This window comes from Sander vitreus, chromosome 4, assembly GCF_031162955.1.
Source record: "Sander vitreus isolate 19-12246 chromosome 4, sanVit1, whole genome shotgun sequence".
NCBI lineage: Eukaryota > Metazoa > Chordata > Actinopteri > Perciformes > Percidae > Sander > Sander vitreus.
Genome location: NC_135858.1, coordinates 38,052,148 through 38,077,815, shown reverse-complemented (window position 1 = coordinate 38,077,815; position 25,668 = coordinate 38,052,148). Strand labels below are relative to the sequence as shown.

General features: G+C 42.6%; 1 protein-coding gene and 3 non-coding genes across 4 annotated transcripts; all 4 read left to right on the top strand.

Moving 5' to 3' along the window:
- The first annotated feature begins 1,762 nt into the window (after positions 1-1,762).
- Positions 1,763-23,511, top strand: ahcy (adenosylhomocysteinase). Its single transcript, XM_078249548.1, has 11 exons — positions 1,763-1,885; positions 7,033-7,223; positions 9,278-9,353; positions 11,457-11,609; positions 15,048-15,160; positions 15,810-16,017; positions 17,251-17,338; positions 19,242-19,359; positions 19,503-19,625; positions 20,814-20,885; positions 22,225-23,511. The coding sequence occupies exons 1-11, from the start codon at positions 1,858-1,860 to the stop codon at positions 22,354-22,356; spliced, it is 1,302 nt and encodes a 433-aa protein (XP_078105674.1). The 5' UTR covers positions 1,763-1,857; the 3' UTR covers positions 22,357-23,511.
- LOC144517471 (small nucleolar RNA SNORA17) lies at positions 8,416-8,552 on the top strand. The gene has a single exon (XR_013501933.1). It is a non-coding gene; the product is annotated as a small nucleolar RNA SNORA17 (small nucleolar RNA).
- LOC144517469 (small nucleolar RNA SNORA17) lies at positions 11,234-11,370 on the top strand. Its single transcript, XR_013501932.1, has one exon. It is a non-coding gene; the product is annotated as a small nucleolar RNA SNORA17 (small nucleolar RNA).
- LOC144517468 (small nucleolar RNA SNORA17) lies at positions 14,048-14,182 on the top strand. Its single transcript, XR_013501931.1, has one exon. It is a non-coding gene; the product is annotated as a small nucleolar RNA SNORA17 (small nucleolar RNA).
- Positions 23,512-25,668: the final 2,157 nt, after the last annotated feature.

The following is a 25,668-nucleotide window of genomic DNA, read 5'->3' as shown; positions in this document are numbered from 1 at the left end:
CACTAGTCTGAATGAATAGCCACTAATTCCCTTCTAGTATGGGAACATTTTCCACACGTCTCTGATTAAACATACCTTTAAACTGCCTTTTCTGACCCTTGTCACTCTTGAAATAGCAGATACTCAGCTGCCTTATATCCACATTGTATCTGCTTAAGGCTGATTTATGCTTCTGCGTCAAATCGACGGCGTACCCCCGCAGACCCCTCTCTGAGCCCTCTGCCGTAGCTCGACGTGCACCTCCAAAAATGTGTAACTTTGCAGTGTTGTGCCTGAACGCGTTCATTGAACGATAGTTCATGAACTCGTTCATATTTTGGGCGAACGTCAACTGAACGTGCTGTCTCTTGTAACTGGACCAGCAGACCCCGTGTCTCTGGACGGAGACCAGTGACGTCTCTTTCCCGGTGATGGCTGAGCGTTACTGAGCAGCCTCCAACTGAGCTTGAAGACGTAGATGTGACGTGAGCAACCTGTCTGAAAGTTGGAAGTCTTCTGGTAGCTGTGCCAAGAGAAATCTCAATCATTCCCAATCTAGCAGAGACGGAGAGCGTAGGTATATGTAAGGAGATAACATAGACACAGGCTCATTATTGATCACTACAATGATAGTTAACATTAGTCATTACACTTAAACAGCTGATGGAAGTCCAAACTGCCTGAGCTTCTCCTGTACTATACGGTAACTCCTCTACTATGAGACAGGAAGTCTTGTGGTTATGACCCAATCGTTAGCCTATTGTTATAAAAACGTCTGCTACGGAGCCATAACGTGAGCTACAAGGTAATGGAGCCTTTTATACATTGTCGTGTTTCTTTAGAAATAAACAACGGACAAATAGAGTCTTTAAACGCTTCAGATGTAAAGGTATTCTCTGTCAAAGTGACGTCAGAATGAATGGCAGTCAATGGGATGCTAACGGAGGTGATGGCTTGGTAGCATCAGAATGGCGCCATAGGAGCTACGAGCTCCGAGGAGAAGCTGACCCCCTTGGTAGCTACGGCGTGGAGTTGATGCAGAAGCATAAAACAGCCTTCAGATTGGCTGGCTCCATTGGCTTGAGGCAGTCCCATCTGATTGGCTCAGGTGACTGGCCAGGGTTTCTGTGTGTCAGTTAAGGTTGTGGTAATTTTATAAGACACCTTTATTTGGGAATATGAAGCATTTAACACACAGCGCAGCACAGTGTAATCTACAATTATTATAAAGTAGATTTTGGCACTTATAAAATACAGGGCCACAGTTAGGTTATAAAACGCAGGGGTGATGTAATGCAGGGCCTTTAGTTGATTTTTTTTAATTAAATAAAAGCAATGAATCAATTCACCCAGCAATTACAATGAACACACAGATAACTTCTGGATTTTTTTAACAATCTAGTTCAGTTCACAGACAAAAACAAACCCCTTGCAGTTCAACATGCATGTTAGTACAAGTCTGCAGGTGTGGAGTAACGCGTTTGTGTAACCTAAAACATTATTATTCAGCCCAAGTACTATACAATGGGATGTAATAGAATATGATAGAATACAGAATAGACCAGTAACAATGTTACTTATTTGCCAAATGGGAAAACACCGAGTCTAGATATAACTATTTTCACTGTGGTCTCAAGTTGTCATTAGCTGTCTGCCCACATCAACGTTATCCAATCGAATCACTCACACGCGGGGCGGGAGCTTCCGCAGCCAATAGGAATCCAGAGTAGATCCGGGTTTGAGCCTGTTTGAATGTGGCTTCTAGGATAAAAAGCGAGCCGTCATGTTGATGTCCCTCCCCTCTCTGTCTCTGTGCGTCGGCTAGGCTGCTGCTACATTCACTCTGCCCGGAACAACAACAACAACCAGAAAACAACAATGTCTGAGAAACTTCCCTTCAAAGTTGGTCAGTGTCAGTATAACGTTAGCTCTTTCTTGCGTTTCTGCTAACGTTAACTCGCTAGCATGTGGTGAATATAGTATGGCGTTGTTGTCATTTAGCATATATTGTTGTTCGTTTCAGTCATTGTAAGCTTCTTACTTGTACATATTAACTTAGGTACTCGCAGTTTGCGAAGTGTGTTTAAATCTGAGAATAAATCGTAATTTAACGGTCGTACTAGCGCCGAGCATGGGCTTCTGCGTGAACAGCAACGACGCCCACAGCCTCTGGGTGTTGTAGTTTATTAGCGGAGCCAGAGGCGGATGCCGGATAGCATGACTGTGTTTGCAAACTACAATTCCCGTGATGCCTGACTCCTCGGCGCCGTTTTTACATGAGTGACAGGAGCAGGCAGAGACTGAAGCTGCACTGTATGCAACTTACGTACCGTAGTAATACTAGGGCTGCACGTGGTCCTCATGTGGAGCAGCTTTGAGAGCTAAATGCATCTGATTAAATGTTTTGTAATGTATGCACCAGAGGAAATATTCCTTAAGGTGTTGTTCGGCTTCAGAAATGGAGAAGCACCAAATGAGGGCGAACAATTTAAGTTAAAACGACCCAAAGGGTTTTGCTATTAACTAAATTAAACAAATGCACAAACAAATAAAGAGCGCATTGCCTTGAGGTGGAAATACCAGGGAATGCATGCAACATAATGTGAGCTGCTGTTGGTCATTTTCCATTGAAATAACTGCAGTTGTAACACTGCAATCATTATCTGCCAAAATGTGACATGTGTTGGCCGCTGTGAAGCAGCTGGTTAGGTGGACAATGTACTGCTAACAGAACAGCTCTGGGGCAAAGTCTACACCGCCCCGTTACTACTCTGACTCCAGCAGGATCACTCATTTACTTCAGTCTGTTGGTGCCTCATTTAGTCTGTAGACCAACCTTGCAGTTTGCCTCGGCCATTGAAATGTAGCAGTGACAAGTCTTAGCATTTAGGCTATGTTTAGTGGGTTTGCAGCAAACAACCCATTCACTATTGTATAACATAATATCAGTAGTGCTTAATCCATTCTAGCTGCAATTGTCTGTCTGTCTATCTCTTTTAAGAAAAAAAGGAACTAAACAACAGTTGGTGACATTAAAGAAGGCTTGTTTATTGCTAAGGCCATATGGTCAACATTAAATGATTTAATAATAATGTATAACAATAACTAATTTATTTCACTAGTAAACTGCTGTTGAATGACAAAAACAACAACCAGATGGGAAAAGGACATTTACAATAACTTCAAATGCACCACGAGGCTGTAGTTTACCAGTTTCATTGAACGCCCGTCTGTGTTGTTTCTCCGACGGCAGCTGCAGATTGTTACATCCCGGTGTTGAATCCTCTACAGTAAAACACAGTCACACTTTACACCGTTTAGGGTTAGCTGTCAGCATTTAACCCTGTTTAATCCAGCTACTAGCTAGCGGTAGGCTAACGTTAGCTGCTGTCGAGTGTAGTGTTAACTAGCTAGCGGTAGGCTAACGTTAGCTGCTGTCGAGTGTAGTGTTAACTAGCTAGCGGTAGGCTAACGTTAGCTGCTGTTGAGTCAATTGAGGTCAAACCTCAATATGGAATGGATTAATCTGCGTTATTTTTTCATGTGAATTTGTATTCAGCATTTTCTGGACATTTTATAGGATACAAGATTGATCGATTAGTTGAGGAAATAATCTGCAGATGAATTGATAATGAAAATAATTTAGTGGCAGCCCGATGCTCCAGTGACCCTAAAGGCAGCTACACACCAACCTGATGATCGTCCGTCTGACAGTCTGGCGAGGTCGGTGACTCGAGTCTGGTCGGTGTGTTCGTGCCGTCGTCTGTTGGAGGAGCTGTCGGCTTCATTTGTGCCGACCTGACACGTTCAGTCAGTGACGGGACAGTCGGGACTCACCAGGAAACGGGGAGCAGGATGAGCGTGACTAGAGTCTCTCAGAATCTGATGAACATCTGTTAAAATGACCTTTGTTGATCTGAAATGAAGACAGATTCAGCAGCTGCACGGCCTGTTTCTCTCTTCACATGTTTCCAGAAACACGTTTCGGTGAACTATTTTAGGACAATATGAGATCGTATTCTGAACGAGCCGCCATTAAGGTCTGTTTGAAATTCTCGAGGAGCCAGACCCACGTGACGCGTTCGTCCAATCAGCTGCCCGTCGAGTCTTTGTAGTCAAGATGGCGCCCGTTTAGTGCGAGTAGGGTCCATCGTTCCACACTGAACTTTTTGACCGTTTTTTAGGGGGTCATCGGGGTACTTTTAGTGGGTTATCTACACGATATACTTCAAACTACGTATTTGAAGTGTGACAGTAGGCGGTTTGAGACACAGCTGATGTAATGCACTATGCACATCGGATGGTTCACGCTGACCCTAACTCTTCAGCTCAGCTACGAGCCAGGCGTGTGTGTCCCCGTCCAAACTGCCTGAGAGCTTCTCCTGTACTATACGGTAACTCCTCTACTATGAGACAGGAAGTCTCGTGGTTATGACCCAATCGTTAGCCTATTGTTATAAAAACGTCTGCTACGGAGCCATAACGTGAGCTACAAGGTAATGGAGCCTTTTAGACATTGTCGTGTTTCTTTAGAAATAAATAACGGACAAATAGTCTTTAAATGCTTCAGATGTAAAGGTATTCTCTGTCAAAGTGACGTCAGAATGAATGGCAGTCAACGGGATGCTAACGGGATGCTAACGGAGGTGATGGCTTGGTAGCATCAGAATGGCGCCATAGGAGTTACGAGCTCCGAGGAGAAGCTGACCCCCTTGGTAGCTACGGCGTGGAGTTAATGCAGAAGCATTAAACAGCCTTCAGATTGGCTGGCTCCATTGGCTTGAGGCAGTCCCATCTGATTGGCTCAGGTGACTGGCCAGGGTTTCTGTGTGTCAGTTAAGGTTGTGGTAATTTTATAAGACCTTTATTTGGGAATATGACGCATTTAAGCACAGTGTAATCTACAATTATTATAAAGTAGCTTTTGGCACTCACCCAGCAATTACAATGAACACACAGATAACTTTGTGTGTGTCTCTCCAGTCGTGAGGGCATGCGTACCTGGTAGATACTGTACTTCAAATCCTAATACTGTACTAGGTGGCTTTGGATGGGATTTGAACCCAATATTAGTGCTCTGGTCATGTAGCTGTACAGAACCACACACTGATTCACATCTCAACTGAGTGCTGTTTTTTTTTGCGTGTCCCCCTTGTGGAAAACTCTGCCACAGCCTAAATGCACTACCCGCATTCAAAAATGTAAAGAACTGTTTTTGCTGCACCGGCTGACGCAGGCTGTGTGAATTCCCACTAATCCTGTCAGGAACTGGCTTGAATGAGCAGCCAGGCCAGAGGTGTTTGCACAGGCTGCAGCCTCTGGTAGAGGGGGGTGGACTTTGATCCTGCAGCATTGAGGGGTACAGCCCGACCGATAAAGGTGTTTTAAAAATCTGATATATCGGATTTTTAAATATCGACTGATAGATATTTTTTTTAAAATCCATAAACGCGTAACAAAACACAGATTTCCCAAACATGAGTTATTTATCAGTCATCGTAAAAGAATATGATAATGCCGTTTAGGGGTGCACCGATCCAATATTAAGATCGGATATCGGTCCCGATGTTGACAAAATAGCTGATCGGAAATATGAACGTATCAACGGGCCGGTCCAGTTCTGTTAGTTTATTCCCTCTGCTGCATGTGTGTTGCATGCTGGAAGAGATGAGTGTACAAATAAATAAGATCTAAATATATCTGTTATTTTGTCTTAGTTAGGAAGGTCTGGTGCTCGACTCGCCTTTTGGTTTTCCATTACGAAAAAAGTAACCCATAGTGGAAGATGTACAGTGTATTATTATTATTATTAATTAAACAACGGCATCAGATCGGTATGACAGATGCACGAAGCCCAGGCATCGTATCGGGACTGAAAGTCGGATCAGTGCATCCCTAATGCAGTTAAAAAATAAACTTTTTATTGTCACAACAGAACATCAAAATATATTTAAGTTCTGATAAATAAAATGTATAAAAATACAAACTTAAGATATGATACTTAAAGGGTTAGTGAGTGTAGAGCGCCCCCTGGTGGACAAACTACGCAACACCAACACTCATCACATGGTTGAAGGGGGTTTCAGCCGTTATTTTTTAAATATTCATTTATCGGCCGTTATAAATGCTGATAAAGCAAAAAAGAAAAAGCCTTATCGGCCCGCCGATACATCGGTCGGGCTCTATTGTGGAGCCTGCATTTTAGAACTGGCTTCGGTTCCTGTTAAACCAGGAAGCTGTCTGTGTGTTGATGGACTGAGATTAGTGGTGAAGCTCTGGTGTTCATGTGGTAATTCTGGTGATCAAACTACGTTCAGCGGGTGTTTCAGCTACACTTCTTGCGCTTGTGTTCTTTGCAACAACGTCTTAGTTTTTAGGGAGTTTTTGCTTTAGAGGACGTGATCAGCAACTTGGTTGGGTTAAAACACGTTTGGTATAAAGCATCATAGGGACTGCTAAAGAAACTGCGTCTGTCCGTCCGTCCCACAGATTAGAAAGCGTGTGTCTCTTAACGGGTCACTCTGTTGAAATATGCACACACGTGGTACGCTCCGTAGGGTTTGTCACGTAGTGCGGTAACGGGTCAATGAAATATGATCATTTACAGCGTTTCAAGCTCTAAATCAAACATAACTAAGCCACACAGACAGGACTCCATAAAATGAACTAAATATTGCATACTTATTGAGACACTTTCGATATATTGAGTCAATCTATCTTGCACCCCTAATGTGTGACGGTTTACCTGCAGCATTGAGGAGTTTTGCCTCCAGCAAGCAGTGTTTAGTGCCCCTTGTGTTTGTTATATTCTCAAATGAAATAACTACTTTGATTAGTTGTCACTGAGCAATAACTCCTATTAAACAGAACATTTTTAGAGTGGATGGTGTAATTTGACTCATCAGGAGGATCTCATTACTGATGTTTGGTTATGGTTTTTTTAATTCAAACATTCCATTGATACTGCCGATTCAAACTGGGTTAAAAAATGAGTTAATTGTAGAAGGCTTGGCGAGACTGTTTGTTTGAACATACTGTTGTCTCCTCTCTTAGCTGACATCAGCCTGGCCGAATGGGGGCGCAAGGCCATTGATATCGCAGAGAATGAGATGCCCGGTCTGATGAAGATGAGGGAGCTGTACGGTCAGTCCAAGCCGCTGAAGGGCGCCCGTATTGCCGGCTGCCTCCACATGACCCTGCAGACCGCCGTGCTCATCGAGACCCTCACCGCCCTCGGGGCTGAGGTGACCTTCATGCATATTTACTGTTCAAGAGGGAGCATCTACTGCTTTTTCATAGAGAGAGAGAGAGATCCAGTTAAACTTTTTCTATGAGTGAAACAATCACTATCTGTATTTGGCTCAGTTAGGCCTAGTCTTTATGTGATTTTTGGTTTCTTCATTCATATAAAGCGTAATAAACCTAAATAACCACAAACCTAATAGGCCAATATGTTATTTAAATGCAATACTTTAAACAAATAAGCTAAAAGTTGTGGCATAGAAGTGTGTGTATTGGTTAAATCGGCTTTCATCAGAGAAGAGAGCAGTTTGGTTTAAGTTTGCTGCTGATTTCATAGCAGGAGCTGCTCAGTATAACTTCTGTCATCTTCTGCCTTGCTAAACTGCACTACAGCAGGAGAGGGAGACTCTCAGTAAGTGGGATTTTCTCTCTGCCTCAAGGCCGTGTGTGTTCTGTTATCTTGTTTTGGTCGGTCTGACCAGGACTGGTTTCATGCTGCAGTAACCAGCACCCTGAGAACCAACAGAATGAATGACTGCTCTCTCCGTTATCAGTGTACACTCAGCTCGGCGTGAATTTTACTTTCCAGTACCTCAGTTACTGGGAGGAAACTGACCGTAAAACCCACTTTCACAAGCCTCTGGACGGCATTTGACGATTTCAGTTGAGGGGTCAATTTGAAATGATCGGTGCCTAGTTTATTGGGAGAAATCTGACAGCTTTGAAACCAACGTTTACATGCTTCTGTACAGCATTTTAGATTTACTTTTTTTTTGACCATTTATTTTTGGAGATTGTGTGTGTGTGTACAATGTAATTTCTGCTTCCATAAATCTGTAATTTAAAGAGTTTGATTTATTATCATGATGGTAAAGCAGAGTGAACACTCATCCAGATGGTCTCTGGTCATTTTAACTTCATAAAATGGGGCAAAGCACATACACTTAGGGATGTCACCACACCAAAAATCTAGTATTCGGTACCGATGCCAACAAAAGTACACAATACTCAATACTTTGGTGCACAGTTGGTATCGTAGAACCGGTTCTCGTGACATCCCTACATGCCTTGATACAAATCTGGGCTAAGGTTTTACAAATACTGTCTTCTAAAAGGAGTTTTAGTGATGAGAAATGACGACAAGCTATTTCTCACCAAATGTTATTGCTCCCATTATCGTATGTTATTTGTCTTAATGCCCCTTGAGGCGTTGCAGCCCAACTGTCGTGTTGCAGCTGTGTCATAAGGCGGCAGAGAGAGAGACTGGTGGTGGTCTGCACTGAGACTCAGACACCCACTGAGGACTCGGAGTGATTCTCTCCACCGACAGTTAAACACAAAAGGTGTACGTCAGCCGAGAGGTTGTTGGATTACCCCTTGAGACACATGGGCCTGTCAGACCTGGCCACAGTTCTTCATAACCTCCAGTTACCGCTGAAATCCATCAGGGACCAGGTTACCTGAGTTCATGTAAATAACCATTGGACGTTTGGGTGATTGCGGTTTGTTAAATGAGCTTCTTTTATAGCTTTAATTCACTGCCTCAAAAATTAATTCTATTACTAGTAGAGCCCGACTGATAGGACTTAAGGCCGATAGCAATACAAATATTTGATTTAAAAATCTGATATATCAGCTGATTATATATTTAAACAAAAGAAATCCATAAACTCTCTCTCTACAGATTTCCCTAACATTAGTTATCAGTCCTCACTAAATTAATGAAAATAAACCGTTTGTTTTATTACCACAACGGGAACATCAAAATATATTAAGTTCTGATAAATGAAATGTATAAAAATACAAACTTAAAGGGTTAAACACGAGTGTTTCTGACAGGGGCGCTGTAGAGCGCCCTCTGGTGGACAAACTGCAACACCAACTCTTTATCTTACCTATTTATCGGCTGTTATAAATACCGATCGTTTGGACAATGTCTGATATCAGCCAGGCTCTAATTACTAGATTATAGAAGATTGGGAAATGAACACATTCAGTCAAATGATAGAAGGTAGTTGAGACTTTCTCCCCCTCCTGACTCTCTCTTCCTCCTCAGGTTCAGTGGTCGAGCTGCAACATCTTCTCCACTCAGGATCACGCTGCTTCTGCCATCGCCAAGACTGGCGTTCCAGGTAACGCACGCCACCTCTGTATACGGCGTTTAATCAGCTGGTCAACCAGCTGTGTGTTAGGAGTTTCAATCTCTCTTGGCAAGAAAATACTTTCCTGTGTGTTTATAACGGCCAATATGGGACGTCGAAATCAGCTGCAAATGTTAAAAACACACAAGACTTAACGTTAGGAAAAGCAACAAAAAAAAAATTTCAACATTTTTGTGGCTTTTTCACTGACGTTTTTTGTGACCTTTTTTAATGTTTTGGGTGCTTTTCCTAAAGTTTGTAGGTCTTTGTGTTTTTGACACTTCTGAACACTGAAAGAAGACCTACAAACTTTAGGAAAAGTGCACAAAACATTGAAAAAGCCACAAACGTCGGGGGGGGAGCCATAAAAATGTTGAAAAAAGTGACAAACGAGAAACTTCAACATTTTTTTTTTTCGTGGCGGACCGGATGACAACACAAGGGTTAAGTTTCCCTTCCGACTACAGGTATAAAGCTGTCTAACTGTCCATTGCGAGAATATGTCTGCACCGTACTGGCTATAATCTGAATTATCTCTCTCCCCTTTTGGCATTCTCCACACCAAGCTGGTGTTTTCCTCACCCAAAAACGAGAGTCTGAGCAGTCTCCAGAGTAGTTAAATCTAAAATGCCAGCCATGTGCTCTTAGTGTTAACGAGGAAACTATAAAAGTAAGCCTGCAGTTGGTGCTGCGTGGAAGTCTTTCTGTCCGTTTTCATTTGATCAACAAATTGGTACAACTACATTCTGATTATATAAAATCAGCCCATGGGATTCAATAGAAACTGGTCTTAATGACCTGATTTTACACACATGAAATACCTGAAGCTTCCAGATGCTGTGATTTGGTGCCGTGATTTTACAACGGCTAGGAAATAAAAAGAGCATTTCAGATCCAAGAAAACCTAATCTCCATTTTATTTTACACCAGTAAACCTTTTCTGAGATGAGAGAGAGAGAGAGACTCCTCCTCCTGATCAGGTGCAGACTATGATGCACATATTGAGATCGAGGTGTTTCGGTGTGGGTCGAGCTCTTGATTAAAATGACCTAAAATCTGTTTTCACAGCCGTAGCCAGCATAGTGTGGATGGAGCCTAAAGTTGTACCAGGTCAATTTGCACGTTGGTGTCCCAGTTTGGGCTTCAATCTGGCACTTCTACATGTACTGCTGTACATGTTCATCAAATGTGCATTGTTGGCTGGTTAAAGTTAACTAAGGTTATAGAGGTCCGTTAAAACAAGCCCTATCAGACGTTGGGTTGTGATGGGCAACGGCAGAGAGAAATGGACTCGCTTGCGGTTTGGGAGTTCCAGGTGAAGTGGTGAAAGCTGTAGCTGTACGGGAAAGTCCAGGTGAAGTGGTAGATGTATGGTAAAGCCAGAAGCTGAATACGGTCAAGCCGTACAGGGAGATGAGGGGCTAGTTGCTGTTTTCCATGCTGGTCAGTGTTCTTCAGCATTTAGCGGCAGTCAACATTTTTAACGTTGGGCATATATACTGCCCCCGTCAGGTCCGGAAGGATTGCATTCTCCATTACCTACGGTACTGTGGAAAATGAGTACTGGCACGCTTTCAGAATTTTGGTACCGAAGTACGGGTTCTCGTGACATCCCTACATGCTCGATGGTGTTTTTTGCCTCCAGCGGCGCCTTCCAGACAGCTAACCCTAAACAACCATTGCTGCACAGCCTGGGAGGAGCCGTTGGGGGCAAAAAACACCAAAGACCTCCCTACATACACTTAAGCCTTGATACAAATCTGGGCTTTGGTTTTACAAATACTGATTTTTAAGAGGAGTTTTACAATAAATGACAAGCCATTTCTCAAAAAATATTATTATTGCTCCCATTATCGTATGTTATTTGTCTTAATGCCCCTTGAGGCGTTGCAGCCCAACTGTCGTGTTGCAGCTGTGTCATAAGGCGGCAGAGAGAGAGACTGGTGGTGGTCTGCACTGAGACTCAGACACCCACTGAGGACTCGGAGTGATTCTCTCCACCGACAATTCAGAAGTACTGCTAGTGGTTGGAATATTCTCACCTGGGTCTCAGAAAGAAGGCACATAAGTAAATCTGTCCCTCTCTTTGTGTAGTGTATGCATGGAAAGGTGAGACAGATGAGGAGTACGTGTGGTGCATCGAACAGACGCTGTACTTCAAGGACGGCCAGCCCCTCAACATGATCCTGGACGATGGAGGGGACCTCACCAACATGGTCCACCAGAAGTATCCCAAACTGCTGGCAGGTTGGTTTGCTTAAACACTGTTTTATTATCATGACGTCGCTGTTGATTTTCTCCTGTTTGCTAGTTTAAGCAGGGTTTAGAAAGGCTTAAAGTGCCCATATTATGGGGGGAAAAAATCATTTTCTGGGATTTGGGGAGTTATTTTGTGTCTCTGGTGCTTCATACAAACTTGGAACAATCCATCCATGCTGTTCTGAGTGAGATACTGTTTCTGAATGTGTCCTGCCTTCAGTCTCCGGGTCAGCTGGTCAACATCTGCACGGCTTTCTACGTCGCTAGCTGAGACGAGGGGGCTAGGGGGCTAACCGTTAGCATGCTAGCTCGTTCTCAATGGCAAAACACTGCTACAACACCCACTAGCACCCTAATCTCCAAAAGAACTACTTCCATGTCCCTGTTCTGCAGGTATTCACACAAAGGTGGAAGTGTTCCCTCGTTTAGAAGAAGTCTTCCAGCTAATCCGGCCTTGTTCTACTGAAGTTGGAGAAACGGATAGCTAGCTCATGTAGTCCTTACCTAGCTACTGAGCGTGTAGTCCTTACCTAGCTACTGAGCGTGTAGTCCTTACCTAGCTACTGAGCCTGTAGTCCTTACCTAGCTACTGAGCGTGTAGTCCTTACCTAGCTACTGAGCCTGTAGTCCTTACCTAGCTACTGAGCATGTGCGACTGCCAACAAAGATGTTCCAGCAGTGAGAGGTCTCACTCTGTAGCTAAAACAGAGACCTGAACACAGGGTGAAAAGAGGAGCTGCAGCAATGAGCAGTACAACTAAAATATGAAACCATGTAAACCTATTCTGGTACAATCTCTCAAATTACAATTATGAACCTGAAAATGAGCAGAATATGAGCACTTTAAAGTGTCATTGATAACAATGCATGGTTGAGTTATGGTCAAGCCCCAGCTTATATCGCTGAACTACTGAAGCTGCACCCTCCTGAGGTCATTAAGGTCAGCTGACCAGCTCCTTCTTGTTGTCCCTAGAACGCCACTCAATAATAGGGCAGATGGCGCATTTTCAGTCGTGTCCCCGAGGCTGTGGAATGACCTGCCTCTGCATGTCAGACCGGCCCCCAGCCTTCACACTGTTAAATCACGACTTAAAGCTAACTCTCGCCAAAATGTAACCTAGGGTCTTTTAGTGAATGTACCCGAGTCACACTGTAGTTTAAAAGCATATTTAGGACGGAAACGCCACTTTTAAGATTGACTGTATTCTGGTTTTTGGGTCAAATGGCCTTTTGAATGGGAGTGCTAGGGACGCTACGATGCTAGCCTCAAAATAGCCATTTTGAAACCACTAAGAAGGCTCGACACAACATGAGACTTTGCTCCAAGTATCACCAGGAGCTCTACACCTTAACTCCACCGGTGACCAAGATATCCTAAATCTGGGGCTCCTTGTTTTGATGTTGACTCGTTGTGACTGCCGAGGTGGTAGCAGCCGGAAACAACAAGAGCTACGTGAGTTGTTAAAACCTCTTTTAGTAAACTCTGGGTACACAACCAATGTTGTCAGTGCTGTGGTTAAGGTGTAGAGTCCCTGGTGATACTTGGAGCAAAGTCTCATGTTGTGTCGAGCCTTCTTAGTGGTTTAAACATAGATATTTTGAGGCTAGGAGACCCAGGACTAGGTGGAGGGATTATATCTCTAACCTGGCCTGGGAACGCCTCGGGATCCCCCAGTCGGAGCTGGTTAATGTGGCCCGGGAAAGGGAAGTTTGGGGTCCCCTGCTGGAGCTGCTACCCCCGCGACCCGACCCCGGATAAGCGGATGAAGATGGATGGATGGATTTTGAGGCTAGCGTCAAAGTGTCCCTAGCACTCCCATTCAAAAGGCCATTTGACCCAAAAACCAGAATACGGTCAATCTTAAGTGACTCTTCCATCCTAAATGTGCTTTTAAACGAAAGTTTGACTCAGGTACATTCTAGAGATGGCCCGATATCATTTTTTGCTTCCCGATTCTGATACCTGAACTTGCGTATCGGCCAATACCGAGTACTGATCTGATAGATGTATAACAGCTGTATAATACTATCCCTGTATGGATGATATGATGTATAATACTATCCCTGTATGGATGAGATGATGTATAATACTATCCCTGTATGGATGATATGATGTATAATACTATCCCTGTATGGATGATACAGGGATATGGATGTTGGACTACTAAGTGTACTAATAACTACATAAAACAAAGTGAGTTGGATGTTTAAGCTCTAGAGTTTTGGACACTAGATGGCAGCAGTGGTCTGACACAAGCTGGTCCACAGGGAAACGTCTTAATTCGTGTTTCAACATTTTGAATTCCCAGCAGACATATGTTCATACAGTGCATAACCTTATTTGTTTATTTTAAGAGTTTACAAAATTTGTTAGTTCTCTATCGTGGCGCTGTTTCCTCTTATTTGTGTGTGTACATGTTTGATTTAATGCCCCTTGAGGCGTTGCAGCCCAACTGTCGTGTTGCAGCTGTGTCATAAGGCGGCAGAGAGAGACTGGTGGTGGTCTGCACTGAGACTCAGACACCTACTGAGGACTCGGAGTGATTCTCTCCACCGACAGTTAAACACACTGTATTTGTATTTAGATGCATAAAGCTTGTTCTTAAATTACTGTGATTAAGAACATAACCACCATAGAGCTGTCAGACTATGATGATGCACAATCTGTTGGTATACGTGCACTTTAGTGTCCCAAAGCTACCATCTGTGGGATTAACACTGATTCTAACCCATCTCCATGGGGAATTTGGGACACTAAACTGGACGTATACATCTGTTGCATTAAAGCACAGGTGTCAAACTCGAGGGCCAAATCCGGCCCCTCGCAGGTTTTGATCCGGCCCGCATTTCAATTTAGATTCACAATTACTTTTTTACATTTTTGGTACCTTTTCCAGCGGTTTATGCACTTTTTTTCAATGCTTTTGGCACCGTTCTAACGTTTTTGACACTTTACTCAATGTTTTGCCACTTTTTAGGAAGTTTTTGAGACTATTTTGGCGCCTTTTTTCGGCCTTTTTCAACTTTTTGGCGCTTTCATTCAACGTGTTTGTCGCTGGCTGAGGAACTTCTTTGACAAACCTTTTTTGTGGCTTTGAGGCCCAAAATGTAAGTGAGAAGACTACAGTACATGAGTCATGCAATAATACAGTCAAAATATTTTGACTCTTAAATAAAAGCATGTCAATAAACTTGTCGGGCCCTCGATGTGATTCTCATTTTCCAGTGTGGCCTTCTGGGAAACTGAGTTGGACACCCCTGCATTGAAGCATCATTTTCAACTCCCTTTGTTTTATGCACAGTGTTATTAGTACACTTAGTAGCCATGTGTCTTACTAGCCATGCTCACTATTGAGACATTTCTTTCCCTGTTGAGGAGAACTGTCTGTAATTATGGTTTCCATAATCACGCGACCTTGTCATCAGGTATACGGGGCTTGTCAGAGGAGACTACTACCGGTGTCCACAACCTGTACAAGATGTTGAAAAAGGGCGAGCTGAAAGTGCCCGCCATTAACGTCAACGACTCCGTCACAAAGGTAAACGGCCTCAACCTTTAATCCTCTTCAGCTGCATCCTGTAGTGTGAGTTGGATGGTGGACACAAATATCTAAGAATCATGTGTAACATGCATTCATAAAGGAAACGTGTTTTTAATACCACACCATTGTCTGTCGGTCGGTCGTGACTTTACAGGTTGTTATGTTTTAATATCAGTATGTCTTGTATTCATGTAAGATGCAGACTGGTTTCTAGAAAACCTAAATCTTAGGCATTGGTATTGATTAAAATGCTTACAGTACAAGAATTATACAGCAAAAGTGAATGGCTCTGACCTTTTATTTTAAATTCAGTTACAAGCTTTTAGTGGACTTGCGTAATTGAACGTCTGTATTTTTGTGGTATGACTTTACGCACACACAAATGAAACCAAACGCATGTACAGTGTGTGGTTCGTGAAATATGTGAATCATGGTGCACATTTGTGGATTGTCTTATAAGGGATACAAATATTAAGTCCAGTAAAATATCCATATGAACTAGAGGTCATGAGAATGCTCCGACTTACGGAAAAACCTGTGAATCTGATACCAGGCGCTCAGTGGGAACTCTTCTATCATTCCCGGAAAGAAACCTTGACATCATGTTGAATAATATGTAATATGTTTTCACTCTCTCTCCCTGCAGAGTAAGTTTGACAACCTGTACGGCTGCAGGGAGAGCCTGATCGACGGTATCAAGAGAGCCACAGATGTGATGATTGCTGGTAAAGTTGCAGTGGTGGCGGGCTATGGTGACGTGGGTAAAGGCTGCGTTCAGGCTCTGCGTGGGTTCGGAGCTCGCGTCATCGTCACCGAGATCGACCCCATCAACGCCCTGCAGGCCGCCATGGAAGGTAGTGGACGATGGCCAAAACTATACGGATGGATGGATATAGGGCTGGGCGATATGGAGAAAATCAAATATCATGATATTTTTGACCAAATACCTCTTATCGATACAGCAACGATATTGTTTTTTTTTTTTTATTTAACCTTTATTCAGGGGAAGCTCACTGAGAGGCAGCCTCTCTTTTGCAGGAACTGTCCAGTACCACCACAGTCTGATCTGATCACATTCATACCTGGAAGCTGCCCAGTACTACCACAGTCTGATCTGATCACATTCATACCTGGAAGCTGCCCAGTACCACCACAGTCTGACCACATTCATACTGGAAGCTGCCCAGTACTACCACAGTCTGATCTGATCACATTCATACTGGAAGCTGCCCAGTACTACCACAGTCTGATCTGATCACATTCATACTGGAAGCTGCCCAGTACTATCGCAGTCTGATCTGATCACATTCATACTGGAAGCTGCCCAGTTCTACCACAGTCTGATCTGACCACATTCATACTGGAAGCTGCCCAGTACCACCACAGTCTGATCTGATCACATTCATACCTGGAAGCTGCCCAGTATTGCCAGTCTGATCTGCTGGCCACTGAGCAGCTCCACTGGAGCAGTTGGTTAAGGGCCTTGCTCAAGGGCACCTCAGTGGTGGTAATGAGGGGACTCTTCTCCACCCAGATTTTTATCCTGTCGGTCTGGGGATTGAACCTTCGACCTCCCGGTCTCTAACCTTTAGGCCACCACTGCCTGCAGTTGTAGTATTGACTACTGGTGCTTTCACAAAATATTTACAGAGATTTTTGATAAATGATCATCAGTAATGTGGATATAATGACTAAGCGGGTAAAGACAAATAATAGAACAGTTACAACAGTCTGGCAAGTTCAGACAATGACATCACTTTACTGTAATGCAGCCTTTAAAACCAGGAAAAGACACGTATGCCATATCACGATATCCAAAATCTAAGACGATGTCTAGTCTCATATCACGATAGCAATATATCCATATATTACCCAGCTCTGGATGGATGGATATCTCTCCATGAACACTGATTTTTAAACATGGAGAGGGGGCACTGCTGTGCAGAAAATACTTGCGTTAACTATGGATAGTTACCTTGGAGTTAAGATTCAAATCTTGGCTCCAACACACCGCCCGTTATTTGAGAATTGAACAATCTATTCCTGAGAGTCAACTATATAAAGCCCTGTTCTCTGTTGCTCTGTAGGTTATGAGGTCACCACCATGGATGAGGCTTCTAAGGAAGGAAACATCTTCGTCACCACCACTGGATGTGAGGACATCATCCTGGGACAGTACGTTGGACCAACTTGGATGTTTTGGTGCAGGGTGCATAACCCATGCCCTATTCACTAGGGGTGCACCATTCAGAAAATGTCACTATTCGATATTGATTTTCAGGCTTGAGTCGATTTCAAAAACGATTTTTCTATTCAAACACGATTCAGAGTCTGTAAATGTAGTTACTTTTCCTATGTGATTGCAGTGTTTTTCAGTTGTTTTTTTGCACACCCCTACTATTTCTGTCATGGCAAATAAGGTGGCAGTAGCCGACTATTTTGCGCTGCCTTAATGTTGCGTTAATCGTTCTGACTCATACAACAGTACCCTACCCAAAAAAGTTCCTGTGTGGCCGGGTTGGCTCAGTGGGTAGAAAAGGCGCACATATACTGAGAGTTTAATGCCTCGACGCAGAGGTCCAGGGACGACCTGTGATGATTTCCTGCATGTCCCCCCCCCCCCCTTCTCTCCCCTTTCTCCTGTCAAATTAAAGGCAGAAAAGCCCTTAAAAATTTTTCCTGTGACATTTCAAACTAATTAAAATCGGAGCGATGACCTGGAGGCCAAGAGCACATGCCAACAGAACGACTCGGACCCTGTTAACCACGGCATTTGAAAAGGGAAATCCCTGCGGACAGCGTAGCATGCAGCTAAAGACACAGTGTAACGTTAGCTTGCCTGTAGCCTGCAGGCTGACTATTCTAGACACCACGGCCACTGCCGTAGTCCGAGACAAGATGTGGCAACATTTGGCCTTTCCTGTGAGTTATGAGTTAACAAAGCGTGGGCTCCAACGGGACTCTATGGTACCTTCAGGTACACTCCCTAATGGTGGGGAATTTCTGCTCATTCAGTTAGTGTGAAGTTATTAGTCTTATTTAGTATTATTAGTATTCTTCTTAGTCTAATTATTATTATTAGTCTTAGTATTATTATTAGTCTTAGTATTCTTAGTCTTAGTATTATTCTTATTAGTTGTATTAGCATTATTATTAGTCTTTATTATTAGTCTTATTATTATTAGTCTTATTAGTATTATTAGTCTTATTGGTAGTATTCTTATTAGTCTTATTATTCTTATTATTATTATTCTATTATTCTTATTATTATTAGTCTTAGTCATATTATTAGTCTTATTATTATTAGTCATTATTATTAGTCTTATTATTATTAGTCTATTATTATTAGTATTCTTATTAGTCGTATTAGTCGTATTATTATTAGTCTTATTTATTAGTATTATTAGTCTTATTAGTAGTATTATTAGTCTTATTTATTATTAGTCTTAGTATTCTTATTAGTATTCTTAGTCTTAGTATTATTCTTATTAGTCGTATTAGCATTATTATTATTAGTCTTTATTAGTCTTATTATTAGTCTTATTAGTCTTATTGGTAGTATTCTTATTAGTCTTATTATTCTTATTATTATTATTCTATTATTCTTATTATTATTAGTCTTAGTCATATTATTAGTCTTATTATTATTAGTCATTATTATTAGTCTTATTATTATTAGTCTATTATTATTAGTATTCTTATTAGTCGTATTAGTCGTATTATTATTAGTCTTATTTATTAGTATTATTAGTCTTATTAGTAGTATTATTAGTCTTATTTATTATTAGTCTTAGTCTCATTATTATTTATTATTATTAGTCTTATTATTATTTATTCTTATTTTTCAGGTCAATATTTTTTTGTAAATGACATTTGTTTACTTGGCGCAAAGAACGGAGAACGGCATCAATCGGCCAATGACAGTTCTGAACATTGTAAATTTCTCTGCTGATACCAATCGGTGTATCCCTAATATGTACGCTTGAATTATTCTAAGCCTTATTGAATTACATAAAAATGTCTACTTTTGCACAGTAACAAGCAGCATGGTGTGTGTGTGTGTGTGTGTTACCTTCAGTCACTTTGAGAACATGAAGGACGATGCCATCGTCTGTAACATCGGACACTTTGACTGTGAGATCGACATGAACTGGCTCAACAAAAACGCTGCAGAGAAAGTCAACATTAAGCCTCAGGTAGGAAGGACTTCTTCAGCTTCTCTTCTCTTGGTTTCTCTCTCTCCTGTATTTGTGGTCGCTCGATGCTTGCTTCTCCAACATCAGTCGGAGTTCTGTATCCTAACGGTCACAGAAGCAGTAATCCTTCTCTTTCTCCTCAGGTCGATCGCTTTCGTTTGAAGAACGGTCGTCACATCATCGTCCTGGCCGAGGGCAGACTGGTCAACCTGGGCTGTGCCATGGGACACCCATCCTTCGTCATGAGCAACTCCTTCACCAATCAGGTACTTTGAGTTTGTGACCCAGAGAAGGAAAAAGATGGCTGTTAAAGCGTAACTCTCGCCAAAATGCAACCTAGAATCTTTTTGTGAATGTACCAGAGTCAAACTTTTGTTTAAAAGCATATTTAGGACTGAATCGCCACTTTTAAAGGAGCACGCCGACTTATTGGGACTTTAGCTTATTCACCGTAACTTGTCTTACTCTGGAGGTTACGGTGAATAAGTTAAAGTCCCAATAAGTCGACGTGCTCCTTTTAAGATGTACCGTATTCTGGTTTTTGGGTCAAATGGCCTTTTGAATGGGAGAGCTAGGGACACTACTATGATCACATCAAAATATCTATTTATAAACCACTAAGAAGGCTCGACACAACATGAGACTTTGGTCCAAGTATCACCAGGGACTCTACACCTTAACTACAGCACTGACAACATTGGTGGTTTGAGGTTTTAACAACTCACGTTAGCTGTTGTTGTTTACGCTATCCGCCATCTTCCCAGTCCAAAATAGCCGATCTCTGAATGTGAATGAACGGACTCCATAGGAGGAAATATCATTCTTATGAGGCTCCTTTTTCAACTACAAGGTCAATATTGTGTTTCACTAACGACAAAACGACTCATCCGTGCATTTACATGGAACTAAGCTTTAGGAGCTTTCCATCTTTACTCTCCTCCCTCGACTATTTCTGACTGGCAAGATGGAAGGCGACTGGAAAAACGAGCTACGGTGAGTTGTTAAAACCTTTCTTTTTAGTAACCTCTGGGTACACAACCAATGTTGTCAGTGCTGAGTTCATGTGTAGAGTCCCTGGTGATACTTGGAGCAAAGTCTCATGTTGTGTCGAGCCTTCTTAGTGGTTTAAACATAGATATTTTGAGGCTAGCATCGTAGCGTCCCTAGCTCTCCCATTCAAAGGCCATTTGACCCAAAAACCAGAATACGGTCCATCTTAAAAGTGGCGTTTCCGTCCTAAATATGCTTTTAAACTACAGTTTGACTCGGGTACATTCACTAAAAGACCCTAGGTTACATTTTGGCGAGAGTTGGGCTTTATTACATGCAGTAAAAAGTGGAAGTCGTGACTGAGCAACCTGATTGTAACAAGATTTCAATTTAAGGCCGAGGTATACTAACCTACTGACCCTCCAGCTTTATTAAACCGTCTCAACTTATGTCCTTTCCTGTAGGTTCTGGCTCAGATCGAGTTGTGGACGAACACTGCCAAATACCCCCTTGGAGTCTACTTCTTGCCCAAGAAGGTCAGAAGCCACACTATGATATTACAGTGTATTATATGCAGTACATCACTTAGCATTACAACGGATCTTGGCCGTTAATATCCACCTCTAGTCTGCAGAATGAAATGTTAGTGATGCCATTTATTTACACCCTGCACCAAAACCCAAACCACTATCCTGCTTGAAGGAGCCAGACTGGTCTCTTCTTTCCATTTGTTGAGCCATTAAAAGATGTCTGAAAACGTGGGGCCAGCCAATTAATTTACATCCCTGATAATAATCCAAGACCTCCAGCAATTGCAATAAGTGAAGGGTAGTTTTTGAAATGATGAAAACAATATGCAGTTGGTGTCGTCAGAGGTAGTCTTTTTTTTTTTTTTTATTATTATTATTTTTTTTTTTTAATGCTAGACTAGATTTTTGTGTGTGTGAATATCTGTCCCAAAGCTTTATCCATCTCTAGAGAGACGTGATTTATTGTCAGAGTAAGGTTGCAACTAATTTAGTAAGGTGGATTTACCGGTCTCTGAAAAGTCACTGAAGTTCCAGGGTGGATTACAAAGTTTCTGGATGAACTACGGTCACAAGGAAGACATCGTTAAAACTCTCTGCTTCTAAAACAAAAAAGCAAGTCCCTACACTGATCTAGAGATATTAAATATGACAGAAGTATAGGACATCGACAGCCCCAGAGGGTTAAGCACCAAATATGTCTCCAGCAGTTCCCCCTTCCATTTGTTTTATAGCTTGGCTCAAAATTCCTGCACACCTTCTGAACCCAGCTGCATTTGATGCAACCATTCTCTATACCACTAAAACTACTAGGAGTTACTGCTTTATTCCTTTCACGCTGGTTTTCAGGCTTAGGTGAAATATGCTGACAAACATCACGATACCTTTAAAACAAAGGGAATGCATGCCAGCTACAATGATTAACTTAAATGTATCCATCCTACCCTTGAACACTGAATAGACATCTACCCTCCAGTACCCATACTACCTTACCATTTAGTATCAGAAAAAGGTCAAGTACGTCCCAAATACAATATGCCAAAAATACAAGATCATGGAGGGGGAGAGAGAGGGATGCAAACACCGCCTTTTATGTGAATGGGCGCCGCTGGATTGGGAAACCCTGGGTTGAATGAACTAGTTAACCAGCGTCGTGACACAGGTCATGCGGGGCCGTGGTTGTTGGGGTTAGTGAAGCCGGGTGACTGAAAAAAATCCAGGGCATGTTGATCTTGATTCGTAGTACAGGCCTCAGGGCTACACGTTTTCTACACACAATTGATAATTAGCTAACACCAGTTTCATCTAACAGGAACTTTGCTCTCTGCCATTTCTCTTGTCTCAATAGTTGGATGAGCAGGTGGCAGCGGCCCACCTGGATAAACTGGGGGTGAAGCTGACCAAGCTGTCGGACAAGCAGGCCAAGTACCTGGGTCTGCCCGCCGAGGGGCCCTTCAAACCGGACCACTATCGCTACTGAGTGCCCTGTCCAGCGGAGGAGGAGGAGGAGGTGTGGCTAGAACTGTGTTGGTGTTTAGGTGTACCAGGGTTTGGCGGTGGGAGCACTTTGAGAGATTGTCCAGGTAGCACTCTGGGTGCCGTTTTGGACTTCCAAATGTCAAGTTTTCAGACATGCAGAGACATTGTGTTTGTTTGTTCCCCTTTTTAAATAGGCTTCCATATCAAATGCTAAAGAAATGTATTTCACAAGTTGCATCCTGTGTCGATCCAAGTTTGGAACCAACACCTTGTGCTTTACTCAGGTGAGATCAAACTCAATCTGCCAGACAGCTGGTGTTGAATCATGTCTGGTTGAAGCAAGACTTTTGAGCTAAAATTGCTGCCCCACACAACTGCATTGACCCAAGGCTTCTGTCAGTAGCTTTATGTTGGAGTTTATGGGCATCAGAAGGCTGTTCAAACTCTGTACAGACACAAATCAAAGCACCGTCTAGCCCTGTATTTCAACTAAAAAGTTTGTCTCATCATCTTAGTTTACGCTTACCACACCAATGTGTTCAGTCCTCCACCGTCCCTCCTCTTTCTCATCACTACTCTGCTGAAACACCAGGTTCCATTGTGGCTGTTAAAGAATACCTCTTGTTGTTCGTCATTCCCTCAAACAAACCCTGATTCTTTCCTGCCTGAGCTCTACTCTGCCTCGCCGCGGCTCGAGGTGGAAGGTGACAAACAGGTTCTTCTTTTGCATTTCTTTTTTTTAATGAGTCAAAGCAAACTGTTTAGTGTACAGCTGCCTTATCGCGGTATATTCAGATTAATACTGACTTGTGTTAGCACTTATTAATAGAAACTGTGTGAGAATATGCTCATGAAGTGCTCGTTTATTGTCCAGGTTGATTGGTAGAGTAAAGAGAAGCACGTCTGCCAAAGGAACCACCAAAGCAAAAAGTCTTAATCTTTGTTGCCTAATTTTCTTATTGTCATTTATTTAATTTGACTTGATGGGCCAAAACGTGCAGCCCCCCCCACCCATTTCTCACTGTAGCCAATCAGGTCGTCAAAGCAGGGGCCACAGTTCAACGGTTACAGCCTGAAACGCAGAGTTCAACTGCTTGTAAACGGTCTATCGAAACTGTCAAGTATTACAATGGAAAATAAAAACTAAACCTGTTGACTCTGGGTGGTTTCTCCTTTTATGACAAAGTGGAAGTCTTACAACAGCTAAAAATGAAAATTACACGCACATGCTCATACCTTTTTAAAGAGTTTGGATGTTTTGAAATGGGGTTGTGGGAAGTATTTATCCATAATCTGTATTAGGGATCGACATGATTTTAGTGCCGAAGCTGATTGTTTAATTTATTTTTGTCCCATCAGCCTTAGCCGACGACCGGTACGGGCTGCTGATATTTGGAGCCGATGCTGCTTTTGCTCATTCAATTTACATAAAAATGTAAACCCTGCCACACTGGATTTGTTTTCAGAATCTGCTCTGCCATGTCTTTAAAAATAATAAACCTAAACACAGATCAGTGCAATCATCTTACATTCATATCACCCAAATTATGTGTGCAGTGTGCATCATATGGATGGGTGCGCTGCATATGGTTCACTGTGCAAGGGTCAACTTCTACAACACAGCCTTGATGATGCATTGCTTGCTGACATCAGATATAATCAGGTCGTTACAAAAGGTCCTTCGGCAACACATTTAAATAATTTTAAGAAAACAAACCTGAAAAGTAGCCATTGAAATAAAGTGCTTGACTTGTAATTCAAGACTGCCATGCTGCTTCCAGCACCATAGCAGCCTGCTAGTGGGGGGGCGGGGCAGTGCATGGTCTGCATGTGCACGTTAGCATCCCCAGCAACACCGAGCTGCCTGTGGATGCCTGTCTGTAAATAATGCCGGGAAAAAACTCGGCAAACGCAGCAGCAGCGTATCGGCCGATACACGTAGAAACGCAAATATCGGCTGGCCGATAAAATCGGTCTATCACTAATCTGTATAATCTACAGCAGGTGGCGGTCGGCTACCTACAGTTTACAGAAGCGTCCAGGACTAAGCAATGTCCTGCTGTAGACGGGCCACTCAGCAAAAGGGTTGTGCACCTCAAAACAGGCCCGCCTAAAACATCGTGAGTGGATCGTATATTTAGAATATTTTCCCTGCTTTACCTTCCTGTCAGACGGGGAACTGATGCTGTTATATCATCTCTAACAGTGGTTCTCAAACTCTTTGGGACCAGCGCCGCCCCCCCCCCCCCCATCAAACAAGATGTAGGCTAGTTGCCCCGGATATTAATGATTAGATCCTATTATTGTTATAATTATTATTAATCCTATTATCAAATCATCAGAAAATCATATCGTTGAATGAAAAATGTTCGACAGCTATGTTCATAGACTTTTTAAAGATTGTTAAAGTTTAATATAGACTATAATGTTCACGACAAGACCGATTTCATAACGATGCAGCGCAGAGTTTATATAAGATGATACTCTGACGGCCCGTTCCCCTGAAGGCAGCACGGCGCTGCACCACACGAAGCCTAAAGAGAAGAAGAGTAACGGTCCACTGTCTCGTCCAATCACAGTGGAGTAAACTGGCAGCTTTTCATGTTGCAGACCACTGCTTATTTAAAGTGTAAACTCGTATTGTTGTGAACCTTTGGTGTAAACTCGCCTTAAAACAAATGCCCCCCAAAGGCACCTCAATGCCCCCCTTTCCACAATATAGCTTCCAGCGCCCCCCCGTCATCCTCTGAACACCCCCTGGGGGGCTGTAACACCCCCGTTGAGAAACACTGCGCTCTTCAAGCATGGAGACTTTGGTGAAGCCAAACTAATCCTTTTGGCATTTGGTGCACATCTGAGAGCGATGGCTGCATTTACACCTACTGGACTAAATGAGGCCGTGTGAAAGCCCCTAAGATCTGTCCTGTTTACTGGAGCAGTGAACAGCAGTTGCTCTTCTAAACTGAAAGAAACCTTATGGGATGGGGATGATTGTTCCAGGTATTTGTCAAACCCTCAGGAGTTACCAGGGAAATGAAAATATAAAACTAATTAAATGTTCTTTGGGAACTGACCATGGTATAGGTAGGTTAATGCCCTTTCAGGTGTTTATTGTCAGGTAATTAATGGACTCTGTCGGAGGCAACCACCCAAAGCGCGCGGTTCTGGCCTCCCAATCCATTCATTTCTCATAACAGACCCGCGTTGGGCATTAACGCTTATAGAAATGATGGCCAAAACTGAAAAGACATTGTAATGAAAGTATTTCATTTTAAAGAGGCTAGAGGTACGCTTCTTTAGTGAGTTCCTGGGT